Source organism: Dermochelys coriacea, chromosome 9 (assembly GCF_009764565.3).
Source record: "Dermochelys coriacea isolate rDerCor1 chromosome 9, rDerCor1.pri.v4, whole genome shotgun sequence".
NCBI lineage: Eukaryota > Metazoa > Chordata > Testudines > Dermochelyidae > Dermochelys > Dermochelys coriacea.
Window position 1 is genome coordinate 92,790,752 of NC_050076.1, and position 23,756 is coordinate 92,814,507.

A 23,756-nucleotide genomic window follows, 5' to 3' on the forward strand; every position below is an offset into this window, starting at 1 on the left:
ACATGAGTCTGCACATGATACGCCCCATGGAAATAAATAGGGGATTCTGTGTAAAAATCAGTGGTCCATATGGAAAAAAATGAAGGTTTATCCACATCATAACATCTGTAGTAAAATGAGGCTGAGCTAAATAACTACATGGGGAATCTTGTGCTACTCCAAAGGGAAGACTTTCATATAACCCCTGGATCTGCCCATCACTCAAGAGGATTAAAGCCAGGGAAGCCACAATAAACTCTGACACTAGAGGTGTAGCACCTCAGCATTCCATCAAACAACAGACACGCTGTGGCACAGCCCCTCACAGACATCTTCATTTCACATTCAGGTATCCAATAACTCAAAGTTAGCAGTGTTTGTCAGTGAATTTCTGATGTCAAATCTCTTCAGACCGTAGCTCAGTGTCAAGTCCAGAATCTACACAGGGCTTTTCTGTTTCTTGAATTAACCAAGGGGATTGTAATTACTCCTTTTTTGCACTACAGACACATTTGTTCCAGGAAACAAGCATTTGTTGATAGTTTTGTAACAGGAAGTGGAGCAGTGTGAAGAAAGGAAGCTCTGTTTCAAGAAGGATTTCAAGATTTCAAAATTTGGCTTCATTCCAAATTAGAAAAAAAGGTGAACATTTCAAAATTCTCCATGAAGGAAAATTCTGAAAATGTTTTTTCTTGCAGGTTGATTGAAATGTTTTATTTCAATTTCAACTTGTAAATATATTTTGTATAACATAATGCAACATAACAACAACATTTGAAAACTGAAACAAAAAGTACATTCAGAACCAAAACGTTTTGGTGCAAATGTGTTGAAACATCATTTCAACATTATCAGAACTTTTTCTCCTGGTTTTCTTCTGATACAAAATTCCAGTTAAATCAACCCGATTTCACAAAGCATTTCAAGGTCAATGGAACTGCGTAGTCCAATGGAATGTGGTTTCTTTGAAACTTCTCTGACTTGTTGTACTAACATGGCAACACATGTTTGTGCCCTGTCTACACTAGCATTTATAATCATATTAGTTAATGTGTTAAAACACGGCAAAAAAATCAGAGGTAGACATGCTATCATTTATGCATATGCTGGGAACGAAAGAGTAGAACTAACTACACTTCTGAGGGAATAGAAACAACTTCTGTATCAAATTGTTGCTTACTAGTGTAACACATTCTTCCTAGAAAGCTCAGGCTTCAGACACATCTAATGCCCACGTGCTTTTGATCAAAAGTGGGGAGATTTAGCACTCACACCATCTGTAAATTGTTTGAAAATAGCATTATCAAGAGCACATTCCATGACCACAATATTTTTCAGACACTTGGTGGAATAAACAACACACATAAGCGGCCTCAGATGTACAGAAAGCTGTGGCTACTATGATTCTACATTTTTTTTAAGCTAAGTCAGAGATTCTAATGCAAAATCTATTACTGTGGGATTTCACATGAATTTCGGATACTCCCTAAGGGTCTGTTGGGTTCATAAGCTGTCAAGGTTCCTTCCCCACTCTGAACTCTAGGGTATAGATGTGGGGACCTGCATGAAAGACCCCCTATTCTTATTTTTACCAGCTTAGGTTAAAACTTCCCCAAGGTACAAACTTCTACCTTTTGCCCTTGGACCTTATGCTGCCACCACCAAAGTGTTACACAAAGAACAGGGAAACAGCCCACTTGGAAATGTCTTTCCCCCCAAAATATTCCCCCAAGCCTTATACCCCCTTTCCTTGCGAAGGCTTGATAAAAATCCTCACCAATTTGTATAGGTGAACACAGACCCAAACCCTAGGATCTTAAGAACAATGAAAAAGCAATCAGGTTCTTAACAGAAGAATTTTAATGAAAGAAAAGTAAAAGAATCACCTCTGTAATCAGGATGGTGAATACCTTACAGGGTAATTAGATTCAAAACAGAGAGATTCCCTCTAGGCAAAACTTCAAGTTACAAAAAGACACAAAAACAGGAATCTATATTCCATTCAGCACAGCTTATTTACCAGCCATTTAAACAAAAGGAAATCTAACACATTTCTAGCTAGATTACTTACTAACAAGTTCTAAGACTCCATTCCTGTTCTGTTCCCAGAAAAAGCATCACACAGACAGACAGACCCTTTGTTTCCCCCTCCTCCCTCCAGATTTTAAAGTATCTTGTCTCCTCATTGGTCATTTTGGTCAGGTGCCAGCGAGATTATCTTAGCTTCTTAACCCTTTACAGGTAAAAGGACTTTGCCTCTGGCCAGGAGGGATTTTATAGCACTGTATACAGAAAGGTGGTTACCCTTCCCTTTATATTTATGACACACACCCCAAATCACAGATAGGGTGGAACACTGGCTGTGATTTCTTCCTGGAGCTCTAGGAGAAAACAGAGTTAATAAGACACATGCACCTCTAAATATACTACCAAGTGTATAAAGACTAACAATATTTTCCACATACCAAGGATGATTTTAACCAATTGATTCTGGGAAACTTTCATGGGAGAGTGCATCAGCCACTTTGTTAGAAGTTCCTGAGATGGGTTGGATGTCAAAATCAAAATCTTGGAGAGCTAAACTCCACCGAATAAGTTTTTTGTTATTTTCCATGGCAGTATGAAGCCACTGTAGTGCAGCCTGGTCAGTTTGCAGGTGAAAACGCCATCCCCAAATGTATGGGCATAGCTTTTCCAGAGTGCAGACAATGGTGTAACATTCTTTTTCACTGACTGACCAGTTGCTTTCCCTCTCAGACAGTTTCTTGCTGAGAAACACTACAGGATGGAATTCTTGATCCGGTCCTTCCTGCATTAAAACTGTTCCCAAACTACACTCGGACGCATCTGTGGTTACTAGGAATGGTTTGTCAAAGTTGGGGCCCTTAGCACAGGGTCAGACATGAGTGTCACTTTAAGCTGGTTAAAGGCCTTCTGACACTCTTCGGTCCACTGAATGGCATTTGGCTGTTTCTTTTTGGTTAGCTCTGTCAGTGGGACGGCGATTTGGCTCTATTGCAGTACAAATTGCCTGTAATATCCGGCCAAGCCTAAGAAGGATTGGACCTGTTTCTTTGACTTTGGGACAGGCCACTTTTGGATAGCATCCACTTTGGCCTATAGGGGGTTGATAGTTCCTTGACCCACCTGGTGTCCAAGATAAGTCACTCTGTTTAGGCCTATTTGACACTTCTCAGCCTTAAGTTAGTCCTTCCTCCCTTATGCGCTCAAAGACTTTTTGGAGATGTTCCAGGTGTTCTGCCCAGGAATCCGAAAATATGGCCACATCGTCAAGGTAGGCGACTGCATATTCTCCTAATCCTGCTTGGAGACCATCTACAAGTCTTTGGAAGGTAGCGGGTGCATTCCGCAGCCCAAAAGGGAGCACATTAAATTCATACAGCCTGACGTGTGTGATGAAGGCTGACCTTTCCTTGGCAGATTCATCTAGCGGTACCTGCCAGTACCCTTTGGTTAAGTCCAAGGTAGAGATGAACTGGGCCCGTCCCAATTTCTCCAATAGTTCATCTGTGTGTGGCATTGGATAGTTGTCTGGGTGAGTTACAGCATTTAGTTTACGGTAGTCCATGCAAAAACATATCTCCCCATCTGGTTTGGGAACTAGAACCACTGGAGATGCCCATGCACTGCCAGAGGGGCAGATTACCCCCATCTGTAGCATATCCTGGATCTCCCGTTCTATAGCAGTTTTAGCTTGAGGAGACACCCGGTAAGGTTGGGCTCTAATTGGGTGAGCATTACCTGTATCGATGGAGTGGTATGCCCATTCAGTCAGTCCTGGGGTGGCTGCGAATGTTGGCAGGTAGCTAGTGCTCAGCTCCTTGATCTGTTGTCGCTGCATACACCCAAGGGACATGGAGAGGTTCACCTTTTCCACGCCACCATCACTTTTCCCTTCGTAGTAGACACCTTCAGGCCACTCAGCGTCATCTCCTCCCTGGGCTGTAAACTGACAAACCTTTAATTCTCTGGAATAAAAGGGCTTTAGAGAATGAATATGGTACACCTTAGGCTTTCGGTTGGAGGTGGGGAATGCTATGAGATCATTAACAGCTCCCAGGTGCTCTTGGACCGTGAATGGCCTTTCCCACGATGCTTCCATTTTATGGGCCTGGAGTGCCTTTAAGCCCATGACCTGGTCCCCTACTTTGAAGGAACGCTCTCTGGCATGTTTATCATACCAGGCTTTTTGCTCTTTTGAGCATCCTTTAGGTTTTCTTTAGCAAGGGCTAAAGAGGTACGGAGGGTGTTTTGTAGGTTGGTTACAAAGACCAGAATGTTAATTCCTGGAGAAGATGTAAACCCATACCATTGCGGCTTCACTAATGTAATGGCCCCTTAACCTCGGGGACATATACAATTTCAAATGGTGAAAACCCTAAACTGGGATGTGGTACAGCTCTGTAGGCAAAGAGCAACTCTACAACACTAGGTCCCAGTCACTGGAGTGCTCATTTACGTATCATGGCCCCTAAAGTTCCATTAAACTTCCCCACCATGCCATTTGTTTGATGGTGGTAAGGAGTGGCAACCAAGTGATTTACCCCATGAGCTTCCCAAAGGCTTTCCATAGTTCCTGCCAGGAAATTAGTTCCTGCATCTGTGGAGGGCCAACCTACCCTGGCAAAAATGTCTGTTAGTGCCTGGCACACACTTTTAGCTCTAGTGTTGCTTAGAGCTACTGCTTCCGGCCATCGGGTGGCAAAATCCATGAAAAACAGTATGTACTGCTTTCCTCTGGGTGTCTTTTTCGGAAAAAGATCCAGAATATCCACAGCTACTCGCTGAAATGGAACCTCAATGATGGGGAGTGGCTGGAGAGGGGCTTTGACCTGGTCTTGGGGTTTTCCCACTCTTTGGCACACCTCACAAGACCGGACATAGGTAAAAACATCCTTGCCCATTCCCTCCCAGTGGAATGACTTTCCCAAATGGTCTTTGGTTCTGTTCACCCTGGCATAGCCACTAGGATGATTATGGGCTAAGCTTAATAGCTTTACCCGGTACTTAGTTGGAACTACCAACTGTCTCTGAGGATGCCAGTCTTCCTGGTGTCCACCAGAAAGAGTTTCTTTGTCTAAAAGTTCTCTTTCTACAACAAATCTGGATTGATTAGAAGAGCTGAGAGGCGGTGGGTTGCTCCGGGCCACCGTCCAAGCTCTCTGGAGGCTTTCATCTGCTTCCTGGTCAGTCTGGAACTGTTCCCTTGAGGCTGGAGACATCAGTTCCTCATTGCATTGTGGATCTGGGCTTGGTCCCTCTGGAAGCGATGTAGGGGATTGGACTGTTTCCATTGACTGTGAACCACTGTCCCCTGGTGCACTATGTTGGGGTTCAGGCTCCGGCTGACCCTCTTGTGTAGGGTTATCTGCTGCTACCAGTGCAGGTTTGGTGGGGCCCTCTGGTGTTGGGGTTGCAAGTACTGGATTCAGTGCTGGCAACGGTTCTGGTGCTGGTTGTTCCACAGGTTCCGGTTCTGGGACTGGATCCACTACTGCTGTTGCAGACGTTGGCATGGGGTCCGGTTCCATCACCTCTGACCGGGTCCAGGTAGAAGTTTCCAGAACAGAGATAGGCGTGACAGCTTGCTTAGCCTGGCTGTGGGTGACCATTTCCACCCTCTTGGCTAGCTTCACATGATTGGCCAAGTCTCCCCCCAACAGCATGGGGATGGGATAATCATCATAGACTGCAAAAGTCCACGTTCCTGACCAGCCCTTGTACTGGACAGGCAACTTGGATGCAGGCAAATTGAAAGAGTTGGACTTGAAGGGTTGATTGTCACTTGGATCTCTGGGTCAATTAAATTAGGGTCCACTAAGGAAGCATGGATAGCCCACACTTGTGCTCGGGTGTCCCTCCATGCTGTGATCTTCTTCCCACCCACACTCACAGTTTCCCTCTGCTCCAAGGGTATCTGGGAGGCATCTGGGCCTGAGGACCTCTGGTGTGATTCCGGTGCAATGAACTGTAATCTGTTGGGGTTCTTGGGGCAGCTGGCCTTTACATGCCCCGGCTCGTTACATTTAAAACAGCGTCCAGATGACAGGTCACTGGGGCAAGGTGGGTTGCTGGAGAATGGTGTGGCGGGACGATAAGGTGTCTGGAGTGTTCCTTGGGGTGTAGTTGGGGCCTTGGGCTGCCCCCGGTAGTAGGGTGTGGTCTGAGGGTGTCCCTTCTGGTATCCACTCCAACTGTGACCAGGGTTGTTCCTCTCTCCTCCCTCCACCCGTTTTGTTCTGACTTTCCCCACCTCTCTGGCGGTTGGGACTGCTCATATTGATCAGCATAAGAAGCAAGATTTTCTGCTGAGTCCATTTTTTTATCCCATAAACACTGTTTTATATCCTCCTTGGACATATTCAGGAATTGTTCCTGTATCATCAAATCCCGCATTCTTCCGAAGTTAGTTACAGCCTGTCCGCTGAGTCATTTATCAAACAGATCTGTCATCTGGTTTACATAAGCCACATTACTTAGTCCAGGTTCTCTCTTAAGGGTTCGAAATTTTACTCTGTAAGTTTCAGGTGTAATTTGAAATTGCTTTAAAACCAAATCCTTGAATTTATTACAGTTAGAAGCCTAATCAATAGGCATCTTATTGAATATGTCCAGAGCTCTTCCAGTCAATTTTGCGACCAATGTGGTCATCTTGTGAGCTTCAGGAATTTTATGGAGAGTGCACAGTTTCTCAAAGGTGAGAAAATACTCAGCAATATCACTGGATTCATCATACTGTGGACGTAGTCGCTCCCAGTTGTGGATTGTTGGGGAATGATTGTTAGGGTTATCCAGTAGATTCCGCTCAACCCTTACCTTCTCCAACTCCAGTTCATGCTTCCATTCTTTTTCCTTTGCCTCCAGTTCTTTTTCCTTTACCTCCATAGCTCTCCCGTGGACAGCCTCCCTTTCCTCCTCAGCATGCTTCCATTCTTTTTCCTTCTCCTCCATTTCTTTTTCCTTTACCTCCAGAGCTCTCCTGTAGGCAGCCCCTTTGGCTTTTTCTGCCTTGGGTTCTGTCATCTTAGCCTCTCTGTTTTTAACTAACTTTACCCCCAAGAGTTAGAAAGAAAACAAACTAAAAAAACCTGGCATGTACATTTTTGTTGTGCTGTAACCTGATACTTATGTTCTCCGATAGTTTTTTTTCCTGTAGGCCAGAAAAAAACAAAACAAAAAAAACCCTAACACCTCTGTCTCCAGGAAAAAAAACAAACAAAAAAAACTCTAGGTCTGTGAAAAACTTGTGAATTTCCCTGCAGGAGGTTAACTACCCTGCCCTGAGGTAGAGAAAACTCCAGCTCAAAAAAGAGAAATCCCTTTTGTCTCTGCTCTGGCCCCCATGCAGAGACAAAAAAACTCTAACTGCTTTCAGCTTAAAACCTGCTTTCAAGCAGCTCAAAGGGAAAAAAAAGTCCTTTTAAAATTCTACTGTGCTTCTGTTTCAAAATGATCAAAAAAAAATCTCAAATTGATCCCACTGCTCTGCCACCATGTCAAGGTCCTTCCCCACTCTGAACTCTAGGGTACAGATGTGGGGACCTGCATGAAAGACCCCCTAAGCTTATTCTTACCACCTTAGGTTAAAACTTCCCCAAGGTACAAACTTTTATCTTTTGTCCTTGAACCTTATGCTGCCACCACCAAAGTGTTACACAAAGAACAGGGAAACAGCCCACTTGGAAATGTCTTTCCCCCCAAAATATCCCCCCAAACCCTACACCACCTTTCCTGGGGAAGGTTTGATAAAAATCCTCACCAATTTGTATAGGTGAACACAGACCCAAACCCTTGGATTTTAAGAACAATGAAAAAGCAATCAGGTTCTTAACAGAAGAATTTTAATGAAAGAAAAGTAAAAGAATCACCTCTGTAATCAGGATGGTAAATACCTTACAGGGTAATTAGATTCAAAACAGAGAGATTCCCTCTAGGCAAAACTTCAAGTTACAAAAAGACACAAAAACAGGAATCTATATTCCATTCAGCACAGCTTATTTACCAGCCATTTAAACAAAAGGAAATCTAATGCTAATCTAATCTAGCTAGATTACTTACTAACAAGTTCTAAGACTCCATTCCTGTTCTGTTCCCAGAAAAAGCATCACACAGACAGACAGACCCTTTGTTTCCCCCTCCTCCCTCCAGATTTTAAAGTATCTTGTCTCCTCATTGGTCATTTTGGTCAGGTGCCAGCGAGGTTATCTTAGCTTCTTAACCCTTAACGGGTAAAAGAACTTTGCCTCTGGCCAGGAGGGATTTTATAGCACTGTATACAGAAAGGTGGTTACCCTTCCCTTTATATTTATGACATAAGCCAAGGAAGGCATTGCATTCATCCAGTTAGTTCTCTCCTCCATGACAGACACAATATGGCTAATATTGTGTATGACAAAGCACAACTGAATGGAAATTGACTACACCAGATGTGTGAGTGGATTGCAACACATGACAGGTTTCTCAGTAAAAGTGAAGTCACACAGTGCTTCTCCAGCTGAAGCAACTCACAGCCCAGCAGGCCCCACATGGGGAATTCTGCAACTCCCAATACGGAATGTGGCAGTGGATATTAGTCAGGTATACAGTATTACTAACCTGAATGGAAGATATGATTTGAGAAATGAGGGCAAATATCAGTCACACTGTATATACTGCTCATGCACACTTGTGTTGGCTAAGCCACTTGGACACTGCAGTTGTGTCAGAAAGCTATTTCTTGCACAGGGCCGAATTCTGAAGCCACTGAAGTCAATGGAAATCTTGCTGTTGATTTCAGTGCGGGTGGCAGAATTCTTTCCTCTATGACAATCTTAGGGTCAGACTGTGCATGGCAGGCACAAGGCCACCTGGACGATGTAACTGAGCTATATCATACAGCCCCAAGGAGCTCTTGAAGGCTCTCTGTACACAACCCCTGAGCTTGCTGGGGCAGTGTGCATGCTACACCAACTGGGGGATGTTGTTGTTGGGTCTCAGGCGTGTAACAATCTGAACATTCTAAATTAAAAACCAGATGTCCAAGCGTTATATTGTTAGAACTTACCGGTAAATGTCCAAGAAGAGAGGAGACACTATCAGACACATAAATAATAATCCCGTCAGTGGTAAGTGCAATGAGAAATCCATCTAATGCCTAATGATAAAAGACAGGGAGAAAAATAAGAATGTACCTGTACTTCAAATACAATATAGAAGTAATTGTTTTCAAAAGTGACGCCTCTAACACTCTGCAACCGACATAAATCCATTGTGGTTCAGTATAGAAAGAATAAAAGTAATTACTAAACATGGTCCTTCTAGCTAATTATTTTCTCATTAGCATTAATTTAACTTGCATTTTGCATCCACGGAGTCTTGATTTAACATGAAGCAAGATACAGGATGTCAGATTCACCACCCATACAATCCTGCTGACTTCAGCGACTCCGATTATATGTAACAATTTACGCAATCGTTAACCTAACAGAAATGCCAAATACCATCACGGTGAGCACAGAATGGAAACAACAGACAGACAGATACAGATTTACCAATTTATAGCTAAAGCCAACGAGATTTAAAAAGTTATTTATTTTGCTTACACCTCTTTAACAGATTACAGAAATTATCGTTTTTTACTTTAGTTTGGTTTCTCTTTTCTCATCTACAGTGGCTGTCCCTACTTCTCCCTTGCTGGATGACTGTATCTCTGATGTATAAATAGCATGTGTAAACTCCTCAGAGTTAGCAGGGCCCCGAAGCATTTGAGCTTACATGATGGGGAACTCAGCACTGGAGCTGAAATTCTCTTTCCCTTCATTCTGAGTCAGTGTGTTTCCTTCCTGTATTACTAGCCCACGACCCTATTCTTCTAGGACAGCTACCAAGTTCAGGAATGTTTTATCTCCAGTCAGCACAACAAACAAAGCAATCTCTTCCAGCACCAATGCTAATGATGCTCTGTAGTTTAGTTCACAGGCAGCAGAGATGGGTGGTGCAGGTACCATCCATTCCCCCTTCCCTGATCACCTCTCCTCCTCACTCACTCAGCCCTGGCTCAAGCATGAAGAGCAACAGAGACTTGAAAATAAAGGTCCCAAGCTATCTCAGCCCAGATTAGCTTTGTGACTAAAAAGCAAACCAGGACACGGTGTGATATGGCCACACAGAGTGAGAACTATTACAAACTCCCCTCCCACTGCCATCTCTCTAAGGCTAGTGTCTGTTTTGATTAAACCTGAATGAACTAACTTGTTTGGTGAGAGCAACTCCTGGAAAGAATGAACAGACTTTTCCAAGGAGGTCACTCATCACATCCTGATGAAAAGGAATAACCAAGACACTGCAATGCTGCCCAGTATACACTCTTATTCTGGTGCAATTGCTTTCAACCAATAGGAGAACTCACAGCCGCAGTAGCATGCCACATGGAATCAGAAGCAGCCTTCTCTAAGAAAGACTTGCAGAAATCTCAGCTCTTCTGCAGGATGTGTCTACACCTGCTAAGAACTTTTGTATGCGAAAACCAGGGCCTTTCTCCTCTACATGTTTCATGGAAAGGCATTGCTGGCAAACGGGGTGGGATTCACCATTCTCTGTTTAGCCACAAAACAGGTACAGCACAGGGCATGCAACAGCAGTGCGGGCTTTCTTGCCCTGTCCTGCTAACAGGCTTCAGGGTAGACCTGGGAGGGAGCGGGTCGCTCAACCTCCAGGTCTATTCAGCTTTTGTCCTCTGTCAGCTCTGGTGGCTGCTCTGTGAGGTGACTCCCTGCCCGTTTCTCCCCACACTGGATTTGCCACCTGCTCAAAGCCAGACGAGGTGGATAGTAACAGAAAGTTGTTTATCATCTGTAAACTCTGTACGGGGCAGGGACCATCTTTTTATTCTGGGTTTGCACAATGGGGACCTGCCCCATGACTGAGGCTCCCAGGCCATAACACAAACAATAACAGTAATAGTAATAATCTGATGGCAGTCGATGCTCTCCAGGAACGAGTTGTGTAGTTTCAGTACTTGCGAATGGATGCAATGACCAAGAGATGAAAGGCACTGTACCTCTGAGCCCGCCACTGCCCCACCCTCAGAAATCTTTCACTTCTTCTTACCTCTAACATCAACTGAGTGAACTCCTCATTGCTAAGAAATGAAGGCTTCCAGTCTTGTCTAATCTCACAGGCCTCGGTCTGTGCTGTGATTTCTTAAAGAGAAAATATCAGAAAAACAACAGGACCCACATCAGCTGGATTGTTTTTCATTTTTGAGGTAGAGCTAGATTTTTCACAAGAAATAATCTCTTCTTATATGGAAGTCTCAGCTGCATCATCGTACGAATGTCATTGGGAAGATCAAGAAAAGGGGAAGACATAAAGGAGGCGGAAAAGGAGGTATGAGAATAATTTTAAAAAGAAGATTGGAGCCCAAATTCTGCGGTCAGTTAAGTCAGTGTAAACTTAGAATAATCCCCTCAGAAATCATGGAGTTACTCCAGATTTACAGTGGCATCGCAGAAAGCAATATTTGACCTCAGATTTGAAATTATCTACTAAGAGCCCACAGGAAGGGGAATTACTCAATTCATGGTGCTATGCACACCTGCTCAGGGCACGTGCAACATAGGGGCCACCCGGAGCATCCCTTAGCACTTGTGTGGCCAGACACCTGTTGTCCCTTGTTCATAGGGGTGTTTGACATGCTCCATGAGGCTCCAAGCAACAGAATATGAAAATACCTTTCCCTCATGCTACCCAATGCTCTTCTACTGCCCTTGCCTGGTAGCCACTGGCCAACTCTGCTTTGTGTACAACCACTCAGCACCTGCGCTCTGCATGAGTGGGGGCATGTCTTACACTGCGTGAAGGAACCAGGAGATAGCCCTGAAGCGAGTCATCTGGTGCCCCTCCCCTATCAACACAGGGAAGCAGGTTCAGGAAAAATGAGACTTTGGGGTGCGAGGAGGGGGGTTGTGGGGAAGCAGGAGAATGAAAGAAAGGGGTGGGAGTCAGGAGAAAGCAAACAGCAAAGGGGCCATGGGGAGGAAGAAATATGGGCACCAAGAGAGCCAGGTTGTGGGGAGAGACTGGGCAACAGATCACATAGTAAGGGCCAGGGCATCTGGGAAAGAGGAGAGAGATGGAGAACTGGGACAACGGAATCTAGCAGAGCAGTGAGGGAGAGACGAGCAAAGAGGATTAAAGGCAGATCAGAAGAGGCAATGGGATGGCACGGAGGGGAGCAAGGAATTAGAAAATGTAGAGTGGGGAGCAAGAGATAGGGAGAGCAAACCAACCCAAGAGATGCAAGGGAATACGGAGGGGAGGGGTGGGACTAGAGCTCTGTAGTTAGACCCGGCTAGGCTCTGGCCTAGAGCTGCACTTTACAACCACTCCCCTTTTCAAGCACTTTGTGGTTTAACCCTGCATCACAGAATTCAACCTCCTCTGAAGGCCAACTCTGGCTATTAGCCCTTCCTCTCCTCACTGCTCCCACCACTCTACTGTTCTGCAGCTCAGTGTCCCTGTTTTACCAGAAATAAAGTGCTGGCCAGCTGCTCCGCTGACCCCCTTAGCGATTCTCACACACCCCTTGGAGGGCGGTAAGAGCGGGCCAAGCACTATCCAATACCTTTCTGTTTCTGTAAGAAGTCAATGGTCCTCTGCAATATTGTGGACTTGTCCATCTTGAGAGGGTGGCCGTGACCCTGAAGCATCGTGCAGAGCTCTTTGATGAGGACATTGAACTGGTCTCGCCTTTTCTTTTCAGATTTGTTGCGTGATGCCCTGGTTGATCAAAACACAAACACCATTAAGGAAAGCAAGGGGTGGATGTCTCGATCCTGCAAGGTACTGAGAGGCTCTGGCCCAGCAAAGCATGGCAGCACATGCTTAACTTAAACCACATGAACAGTGCTATTGGCTTCAGTGGGTCTATGCTTAAAGCTAAGCATGCATTGGAGAACTTTGCTGGATGGGGGCCAGAGTGCTCAGCATCTCACAGCAGGATCAAGCTCACAAAGAACAAAGAACATCCGGAGGTTAGAAAAACGACTGATATTCTTTGGTGTGAACAAGGTTTTGGTTGGTTGGTTTTGGGTGTGGGTTTTGAAAAGAGGTGGTCATTTGGTATATGCTCGAGCTGTGTGAATAGCAGATTTTTGGGTTTGCTGCCAATTTAAAAGAAATATTTCAAATATTGCTTTGGGTCAAACCAAAAACAATTATTTCAATTTTGCAGCAAATCGAAAAGTTGAAAAAAAAATTATTTTCAGGTTGAACCAAACATTTTTGTTGTGACAAAATCAAAACGTTTCATTTCAATTTTGACCTTTTTTAAAGATAAAAATAAATTGTTTTTTAAAATAAAATCAAAGACAATTTTGAAAAGTCTTTTCAAACTGAAAAGTGAAATGTTTCACTTTCTCCAAATTTTGGGGTTTTTTTTTACTGAAACAATTCCATGAAATTGACATGAACTTACAAAACATTTTGATGTCACCAAATCTGTATTTTTCACTGACATAGAACTTTCAAGTGAAAAATGTCACCCAGTTCTAATATATGCATTATTTTCAAAGGGCTCTCCACCTGGCCTCTTGCAGCCACGACTGTGTATGCTTATAGTTTTCTGAGTAGTTGCTTCATGACTGGTTTTTTGCATTGTGTGTGCCAAAATGGGCGAGATACCTATTTCCTGATTTCTGCATACAAGTATAACATGCATACACAAGTTTTGTGCCCAGAAAAACTTGGCTGTGAAAAAACTGCACAAAATTGAGGCCACATAATAGTTTAAAAATCTGAACTGAGTAGAAACGTGATGTACGAAGAAACCACACACCAACTTCCAACCTGCATTAATAATGGTTAAGAAGGCTTCAATAATATTTTCTCCTTTGTTAAAATCAATACTAAAGCAGGAAGCATGCCCAAGTGCAATCTCTTCCATAAGATTCTTTTCCATGCTAGTATCACAAATGACCCTACTTTGCAGCAGGCAGACACTGACAGCATTAGTTGCAATTAAAATCTTTGACAAGTTTATTCATGTCGACAAGTTCTCCTGCTCTTGGGATCTGGAATGGGTATTTTATAGAAAGTCCATCTGGGTTCAGATTTGAAAGCAAACATCCCACACCAGATTTGCAGGGGGTGGGGGTGAGGTGTCTCAGACCCAGTGTTTTCATTTGGGCCCATTTGTATTTGGAGTGAAAGTCCAAAGACAAATTAGAAAGGTAAGAGTTTTATTAAGAGAAATGAATTCACACCCAGGATTAAACTGGAAGCTCCTCTAAGCTTCACAGAGAAACCATCCTCCAACAAGATACTAAATCCAACCAGGAGCACTGAATCATCATATCAAACAGGAATTGGATGATCAATGATCCCGAGGGCAAGCCAATGTAAACTAGCAATCTCTGAGAGCTGATTAGCCTTTTCTTAGGCATCAGCTGCACCACTGGGTGATGAAAAACGCTGCTATTTGTCCCTGTGCCAACTCTGACATATAAAGAATGCAATCTTGCTCCAGTGAACTCAATGGGAGTTTTGCCTTTGAAATGCACAGTAGCCGAATGGGGCCCCAAAAAGCTTTCCAATCACAAGGCAAGCAAATCTTATTACATTTCCACATACATGAGAGATTTAATGCACACCCCTTCCAGTGCTTTGTATGTCCATCCTTACCTCTTTGCCCTGTCCTTCTCATCTTCATCCATCAGCTCGTTTACACAACACAGGGTTCTGGAAGAAAAAGCAGGGTTTACCTCCTTTAAGACCTGGGAAATATTGTCCAATTACACTGACGTTGACAAGTCAGAACCGTTGACTCTAATGCCCAAAACAATTAAAATCCAGGTTATTAATTTTGATTCTTTCTTCACTTTCCCCACCCTCCCCTACCTAATGGTGCTTTTCTTTTTACACTGTATATTCAGCATTTAGAAGTGATGTTTGGTTTGGAAATCAACTCAGAATATATAGTAATCTTTGTGTGATGGAAAAATGATAAAACACACTATAAAGCAAATTCTGCCCAGCGATTTGCATGTTTATCTGAGTGCAAGGTGCTTGGGGAGAAATCAATAAACTTATATTTTACAAACTTAAAAAAGGAAAGTCAGTTTCAGCGTAGGGTCTGTGCCAATCTGTGCTAGCACAAGTTCCTGTTGCTGGTAAATCCACCAGGATGCAACTGCAGTGGTGGAAACCTCCCTTGCAGCGGAAGGGTGGGAGTGGGGAATATGGAGCCAGTGTTGTCCATGAAGGGAGCAGCATTTGGCAACAATAGGATATGATGAAGCCTGCCAAAGGATTCAAAGGCCATTGAGTAAATGGAAACACTCGCACTGATTTCAGTGGGCTTTGGATCAGGCTCCTCGCGCATCATCTCAGCAGCCTCCTGCCACGGTAAGTAGCTGTAAGCTAAAGCTGTTGCCTACCTGGCAGTAAACCTGGGAGAGGAAGGCAACAGCCCCTGGCCTCCCTGGGGTGCACGGAAGTGTAACTGGTACCTGTCAGCACCAACTGAGGTGAATCAGCACCACAGTCTTTATTTTATTCTAAGTTCTTTCACTGCACAGGTAAGGACAACAGTGAATGACAACTCCCATCAAGAGCACTCTGCTCTTGATTCCAGTAAAGCGATGGAAAATTTAACACAACAAGGGTAACTTCTTAACTGGCAATTTACTCTCTGTGACTCAGATTGGCCAATCCGGATCCAGTCACGTTCCAGATCTGTCAAATGGGCAGAGGCAGACAACCCAGCCACAATCTCTCACACCCTTAATCTCCCAGAGCCAGCCTTGCCAGGTCACAGCCCGCCTAAGAGAGCTCCAAAACCAGTCCCCACATTGACTGAAATCTACTCCTGTCATTAACTTTAGCAGCCAATCAGAGTCCATGGTGCTAACGAGCACTTTCGCTGGCAAGCCCTTGGCAACACACCCAGTGCTCCAGGAACATTCTTGATTGGACAGATCCAAATATTTCCCCTGCTGCTGCATGCCAGCTCCAACCCCAAATGACTTAATAGCTATAAGAATTGCACGAAATAGAGCTGCCCACAGCGGACAGGAAAAGAGCATGGCTGGCTTTTCAAAAGATGATGCCTAAATTAAAGGCAAACCAGAGGTTTTCCAATTCTGCTTAGCCTCCTCTCTCCTGACCAAGAATACCCCTCACTGCAAGAGGCAAACTGGGCAAAGGAAATGAATTGAAGGATTCATTTCTTCCCAAAAGGTGAGGCACATCAAAGGAAGGGAGTGGTTCCAGATCAGATAGTGCACCTGAGCGCACATAACCGAATCAGAAATTACCTGCTCTGTTCCTCAGATTCATCAGTGCAGACTGACAGGGGAAGGTAAGCACTTCTTATCACCATGTAAATAGAGATGGGGCAAAATTAATTCTTACAGGGAGAACAAATTTTAATTAACCCACAACTGTACTCAGACTAGCAAGCAACCACTACTAAAAGCTGAAAAACTCTATTACACTTACTTAAGAATATGCTCTCTGCTAACCTGTCCAAGCTCAGCAAAGCCTCAGGGAACTAAAGATTTTGGGCCATTTTCTGGGCAGATTTACACCACATGCAACTCCACAAAGACCAGTGGAGTGGAAGGCAGTGCAGAACTTTGCCTGTTTGTTCCATACAACCTCATGGATCACTTGGGCTGATGAAACACTCACTTTGGGCTATTTAAAAAGTCGTTCCATGGGCTTCAAAGGCCTTTGGAGCCGGCTTTAAGGGAAGGGAAGGGAAGGGAAGCATTGCAGAATTTAGCACCATGTTATATTACAATATACTTTTACCTTTACATTCAATATATTTTCAGCGACATATTTAAAATAAGCTCCTCTTTCAATAGCATTTCTTGGATTTGGACACGACTGATCTTCCCTTTACCCACGATTTTTAATGGAATTACACTTGTATTAGCGTACGTACCCACACGCACACATGCTTTAAGTTTTTAATTCATGCATTTTCTCTGTGTTTCCTGATTGTGTAATAGTGTTACTATGCCATTTTCTTTCGACCATTAACTTATATGCAATTGTAACCCACACACCTCCTGGGTGTGGTGTTCTGCTGTCCCATGTAGTGGCACCAAGACCACTTAGAGAGAGATTAATGAGTCTGCTCTACAGCCTTAGCTAACAGCCTCCTCCTCCTACTGCAGGCTTTTAGCTCATGCAGTAGAGGCTCATGCACGAAGTCCCAGGTTCAATCCCGCCTGTCGACGACTTGGGTCTGGTGGCATTACAAGTGCCCACTTGTAACACCAACAGACTCTGGTCTTTGTCGGGGAGGATTGAACCTGGGACCTCAGCGCATGAGCCTCTACTGCCTCATTAATCTTTTTCTTTTCTATGTTTCAATAGAATTTTTGTTATGCAAGTTGGTGCTTCCAATGAATCTCTCTTTTCTACCAAAGCAACATGACTAAAGCTCAGGTAAATGATTGAAAAGGTGAGCTGGAAGCAGCACAGGAGATCTTGGTTCTTCCCCAGCTCCCACCTGGGTTCGAGGAGAGTTTGGACAGGTAAGAAGGGGACAGTTGCTTCCTACCTGTTGACCAGTAAAACAGCATAAACCAGTGGTTCCCAAACTTGTTCCACTGCTTGTGCAAGGAAAGCCTCTGGCGGGCCGGACCGGTTTGTTTACCTGCCGTGTCCGCAGGTCCGGCTGATCGCAGCTCCCAGTGGCTGCGGTTCGCTGATCCAGGCCAATGGGAGCTGCTGGAAGCAGCACGGACCGAGGGACGTACTGGTCGCCGCTTCCAGCGGTTCCCATTGGCCTGGAGCAGTGAACCGCTGCCACTGGGAGCCACAATCGGCCAAACCTGCGGACGCAGCAGGTAAATAAACCAGCCCGGCACGCCAGGGACTTTCCCTGCACAAGAGGCGGAACAAGGTTGGGAACCACTGGCATAAACACAGAGCCTGAAAGAGGATTTTCCCCTCTCCTACTGGCCAGACACACATTTGCATTTGTAACTATATAGGAGGATGTGGGAGATGGGAAGGAGAGGGGACTGAAAAAATGCTCCCCAGAGGTCATGGGCTGGGATTCCTGAGGAATCTGTTTGGACTGGTTTTTAGCTAAACTGTCTGACCCACAGGATGGGAAAAAGTTGCATCAAAACAGTGAAGTTCAAGACAATTTATGATGTGTTCTTGTACAACTTCAAGTGTATTTTATATCTGCTTTACTCATTCTTCAGGCCAAAACTCTGCCCTCGGATCTCCATGTTCATCTCTGACTGAAGTCAACACGAGCGATAAATAATCATCCAAAGATGGAATTGGACCCCTCCAGTATTGCTTGCTATTCCTTTTACATTATTATCACCTCTCCAATTGCTTTTGAGATAAATGCTAATGAGCTCTCTGAGCTCTTTTTTAAATCAAAGATTTTAATTACTTTAATTCTCCAGACCCTTTTCTTTTCTCCAGATCATCTCATTGTCCCTCTGCAAGGCACATCATTTCTCAATTACCCAATTTTGTCATATTCTCTCTTCTTTCTGCAAAACCACTGATAGCCCCCACAACAGGAGCACTAATATCTCTAGAGTATTAGGAGCTAAGATTTTTCTTGTTTCAAAGGACGCATTCTCATGAAAAAAAAAAAAACACAACAACCACCCTATGAGTACAGCTGAACTCATGATAATTTCAGGGTCATCATCGACAATGATCATTTGCTGTCTTACCAAATTTAAAGAATATTTAATCCAACCACGCTGTTCAAATTGACAGCTCTGTGCAATAGCCTCATGGTTGTTACTGTTGTTCTTATTATCACTGAGCCTGGAGAATCAATCAGAGACGCACTAACAAGCTCCCGACTTACCAATTCAGTATAAATTGGCAAAAAAGGAAGGTGAATGACTGACAATGTCTATATGTTGGGTATGTGAAAAAACTAGCAGTTTGTTCGTGGTTCATATTAATTAAAAGCACTTTGACGAGAAGGAGACACAACTATGAGGCTGGTCCGAGCGCTGATATGGCTGCTGTTTTAGGTGGGTGTAAAGCAAGTACCTTGAGAAAAGCAGATGAGAAAGATTTGGGGATTGAAAATATGGGGCCGCTGCTGAATACCATGAGTGACACAAACAAAAAGCCAATGATATTAAGATACTGTGGGCATGCATTGAATGGGGGGGCGGGTTGTCTATGAGTAAATTGAAGCAATAGGCCAAGTTCCAGTTCATTGGTGCCAAATTCACTTATGTCACTAGGTTTGCACTGAGAATTTAGCTCAGTGAACTTGTAATATTGTGGCTACATCTCAAGAGGACTCAAAGATCGCCTGAAGAATAGGAGAGCATGAGAAAACCATTCAAGGCTTATGCTGAGTTCTTTTAGTATGAAGTGCTTTAATAATTTAACTGAGGCTAGTTTTATTACTGTTTCCAGTTTGAAACATGTACTTCCAGATTGACACAGACAAAACTTTATGCATCTCCTGATGAAACAGCAGTGGAGCTGCTGCTGAAAACACCACTTACATAACAAGTGCCAGTGCTATGGGTCTGGCACTCCTTATCTTCACTTACATCATCTTTACACCAGTGTAACTGCTTTTACTTCAATGGAATTATTCCTGATTTGTCCTGGCATGAGAGGAGAATGAGACCACAAAGTATTTATGTTCTCCTGCTGATCTATAAATAGTACTGGTACTTCTACTCTTAGCTGAAATTGCTTACATCTCCATTAATTTTATTTTTGCTTAGAGACTAGTCCTCCGGAAAAATAAGCCACCCAGAAACTCTCCTGAAGTTCAAGCATTTTGGAGCTATGTGTGCATATTGTTTTTATTAGCGAGAAAAGTTTTTATTCCCTTTGAATAACTTAGGAGGACAAAAAAAGATGTCAGAATAGGGTGATGATGGATTTTATTCAAATTTTCCAAAAAATGTAACTTTGGGCTGAGACCACAAATGGGAAAATTCTCCATTTTGGCTGAATTTTTCTAAGTCATGAATCAAACCAAAGGATTATAAGGAAGTCTGACCCATAACTTTAACTACAGTGTTGACAAGCAATCGAATGCCATTCTCTGCAATGTCAGTTATCTCTGTGGAGATGTTTTCATCAGCCTACACAGGTGGCCATCTTCCTCATCAGCCTTAACAGCTGAGTAAAGAGAAGCTTCTTAATCAGCAATAATATCTAGCTCTTACGTAGCACTTTTTATCAGTATATCTCAATGCACTTTAAAAAGGAGATGAATATCTTTATCCCCATGTTACAGATGGGGAAACTGAGGCACAGGGCGAGACGCTACTTGCCCAAAGTCATCCAGCAGGCCAGTGGCAGAGAATATGAGTCACAAGACTTATGAATCATAAGAACGGCCATATGGGGTCAGACCAAAAGGTCCATCTAGCCCAGTATCCTGCTTTCTGACAGTGGCCAGTGCCAGGTGCCCCAGAGGGAATGAACAGAACAGGGAATCATCAAGTGATCCATCGTGTCGCCCATTCTCAGCATTCCCAGTCCAAGTGCAATGCTCTACCCAAGATACTTTATGTAACTGTCTGTTAACACCTATCAAGCCTGAATTAGGAATCATGCACGCTGATCTATACCACTGCAAAGTGGAGGTGACAAATCTATCAAGTTAGGTTTGTATATCCACCTTGCACACACATAAATGACTGCACAAGCTGCAAGAATTAGGCTCTGTGTGCCTATCCTTTATGGGATACAGCCAACGATGGTGAGAGATCGTTTGAATCAACAAGAGACTTGGACAGCAAACGGTGAAAGAAAACGGAGCCTACAAATCAATACAAATGTCTTAACAGTCAAGGCTATGGAAGAATGAATGTTAACAAACACACACAAAAGCTTTTTGCATGATGCAGCGGAATGCTGAGCTATAAAAAGACCTACCATACAGGGTACACTTAAAGACAAAATATTCTTAACTGGATTAAGCACTTCAGAACTAAATTTAGTCCTAAGTGCTCTTGGTCTTAAGATGGAGCTAAATATAGTACTCAGAATATCATAAGGGTTGTGGCCACTCTTAATGGAAGTAGACTAGCAGCAGTAGGTTTGCATATAAGAGTGTTTTAAATAGTTACAGATAGAAAAATTACAACTTTTACTTTAACTGTATTAATAATCAGAGGAATCAAGATTTGTTGATTGCCAACTGAATAGCCTCTCCTGAAACACTCAGACAGATTCTAGAACCATTCAGTATCCTGCCTCATTCCAAGAATGCAGCTAAGAAACAGAACAGCTTGTCATCGGTCCCAACTATTTGTTATTTTTCCCCATCCAAGGTATGTGCTGGTAAATTACCCAGCAGAGAAATGTGGATTTCACCAGTCTTGCAGCCCTCAGAGGGGAAGAAGGTCCCCCCACCCGAGTCGTCTCTCCTCAATATCAGCAGGAGAGTTTAAAAAACAGACATAGCATTTTTAAGGGTAAATTGCATTTTAGACCTGTCAATCTTCAGAGTGTTCAAAGTAGTTTCAAGAGTTACAAAAAGGGGAATGGGGTATGACAGTCTTAACAGGATAAAGGAACTCAGTAGCTCAATGAATAATTGAAATGCTGTTTCATGCTACTAGCAATATTCTGGCAAAATCCTCCCCAAAATATCTGCCCAAAAAATTAAGAACATCCCTTTGCTTTGCAAAAGTAAAAAAAAAAATCTCTGCTTCTCTGAATTCAGGAGACATCTGGATCTATGGGCCTTTGATTGCAGAAATGTATATTTACTAGTCTACTGCAAATCAGCAATTAATATAACCCGCAAGGACAAAGTATATCATCAACTTGAAAATTACTGTTTCCTGTTAATGGAACACTAGGTCAATTAAGGATGTCCCTACAAACATCTTCTGGTTGGGATTTTACGTGTTGATTCTCCAAATGCTTATGCATGTGCTTAATTTTAAGCACCTGATTAGTTCTATTCTTCTTCTTCAACGCTTAGCTGAACGGTCGGCCATAACAATCATTGGCCATTTGGCCTGTTCCCATGCGCTGCAAGGGCTTGACGAGAGTTCAACATCGGACCAGACTTGAGTTAGTTTCCTTGAACTCATGATACAGTCTACCTTAGGGCCCAATCCTGCAAAAATTTCTGCATGTGCTTAACTGTATGCATTGTGCCTAGTTCCTTGACTTCAATGGCACTATTCACAGTGTGTAAAGCTAAGCTCCTATGTAAATCTTTGCAGGATCAGGACCCTATGTAGTATTTGGCAGGTTAGGGAAGCATTAGCATTCTCAAATATACACTGTAGAAAGAGAATTTATTTATTACAGTGTGCCCATGTAAATAATAGAAAGACAAGGTGGATCAGGTAATATCTGGTATTGGGCAAATTCTGTTGGTGAAAGAGACCCGCTTCTGAGCTTACACAGAACAGTTCTTCAGGTCCTCACCCACCTTGTCTCTCTAATATTCTGGGACCAACCCAGCAAACAAGTAAATAATATATTTTGTGAGCTTGCCCTCAAATTCAGGGTGCAGAGCTTTGTAGCACAGTGTGATGCTACAATAAATAAGAGAGTTGACGGCATTCTCCAGCAATAGGTTTTATATGTTTGTGTGCTAATGTTTCATTCTTCTTGAGGCAACAGGAGGGAATGACTGTGGTTCACAGCTAAACAACTGATTTAATTTTTAAAAGGCTGAATTTAACTTTTTCAGTAAAGTACAGATTCAATTATGCCATGTGAATGTCAGTGACATTTGAAAACCAGACAGTGCTTCATCATCTCTATGGTTGTTTAGCACAAAAAGTAGTCATCACTATGGAGTTTACATGTCAGAGCATTAAAATCGGTTGCCTTCCATTTGCAGATTCTTGCAGCTGTAACTGGCCTCTTTCCAATCACAAATGACTTTTAGGGCTGGCCAAAGTGGAGATCTCCCTATCCGGGGCAGCAGTAGGGTCAGGAGGCTCGCTCGCTCTCTTTTCACTATGAGGGCTGACATTCCAAAAAACATTCACCTGTCCCTGAGACACAATTCCAAAAAGCACATGGCTCACTAACCTAGTACCACAACCACCACCAAGCAGCAATTTGATACAAGTTTCCTCAGAAACATTACCCCATGGCCTCTCCTCCTGGCCCCAACAGAACTGTGGGATGCTTTCCAGAGAGATACATTGAAATGCAAGGCAAAAAAAAAGGAGGATTAAAGGACTAATCCAAATGAAATGGAACACAGAGGCACCAACTTTCTTTAAAAAGGAGTACTTGTGGCACCTTAGAGACTAACAAATTTATTAGAGCATAAGCTTTCGTGAGCTACAGCTCACTTCATCGGATGCATCCGATGAAGTGAGCTGTAGCTCATGAAAGCTTATGCTCTAATAAATTTGTTAGTCTCTAAGGTGCCACAAGTACTCCTTTTCTTTTTGCGAATACAGACTAACATGGCTGCTACTCTGAAACCTAACAACTTTCTTTTGTTATTATTTTATCCTCTTCTTCAGCTTCCCTGTATCTTTCTTTTCAATTCCATTTGTTGTTTTTTCCACTATTCCTGTCCTCCGTGTCTCTTTTTTCCTCGTATTCACATTTTGTAAAAACATTTTATTAGCAAATTCCACAGTACTGCTCCTTCCTATATGATGTTCTCTCCCTGCTCCCTTTAGCTCTTGTCTCTCCCTGCCCTCCTCCCTCCAGTGGTTTCTCCCACTTTCTTCTTGGTTCACGCTCTTTCTGTTTGTTCTCCTCTCCTCCTTTTCCTGGGTATCTTCCTTCTTCATCTATCTCCATTC

At 43.3% G+C, this 23,756-nt stretch overlaps 1 protein-coding gene across 3 annotated transcripts in view; it reads right to left on the minus strand.

Moving 5' to 3' along the window:
- The window catches only part of PASD1 (PAS domain containing repressor 1), a 95,944-nt gene that overhangs the window by 49,420 nt on the left and 22,768 nt on the right, over positions 1-23,756 (minus strand). Inside the window, exons 2-5 of one of the 3 annotated variants that reach the window (XM_038415545.2) lie at positions 14,662-14,718; positions 12,605-12,759; positions 11,089-11,180; positions 9,044-9,133 (exon numbers count right to left, since the gene is read on the minus strand). In XM_038415545.2, coding sequence (XP_038271473.1) covers positions 9,044-9,133; positions 11,089-11,180; positions 12,605-12,759; positions 14,662-14,693 — 369 coding nt within the window. In that variant the 5' untranslated portion in view covers positions 14,694-14,718. Of the gene's footprint in view, positions 1-2,050; positions 2,107-9,043; positions 9,134-11,088; positions 11,181-12,604; positions 12,760-14,661; positions 14,719-23,756 lie in introns of those variants that run through there. The other 2 variants (XM_038415548.2, XM_038415547.2) reach the window with 2 other exon arrangements.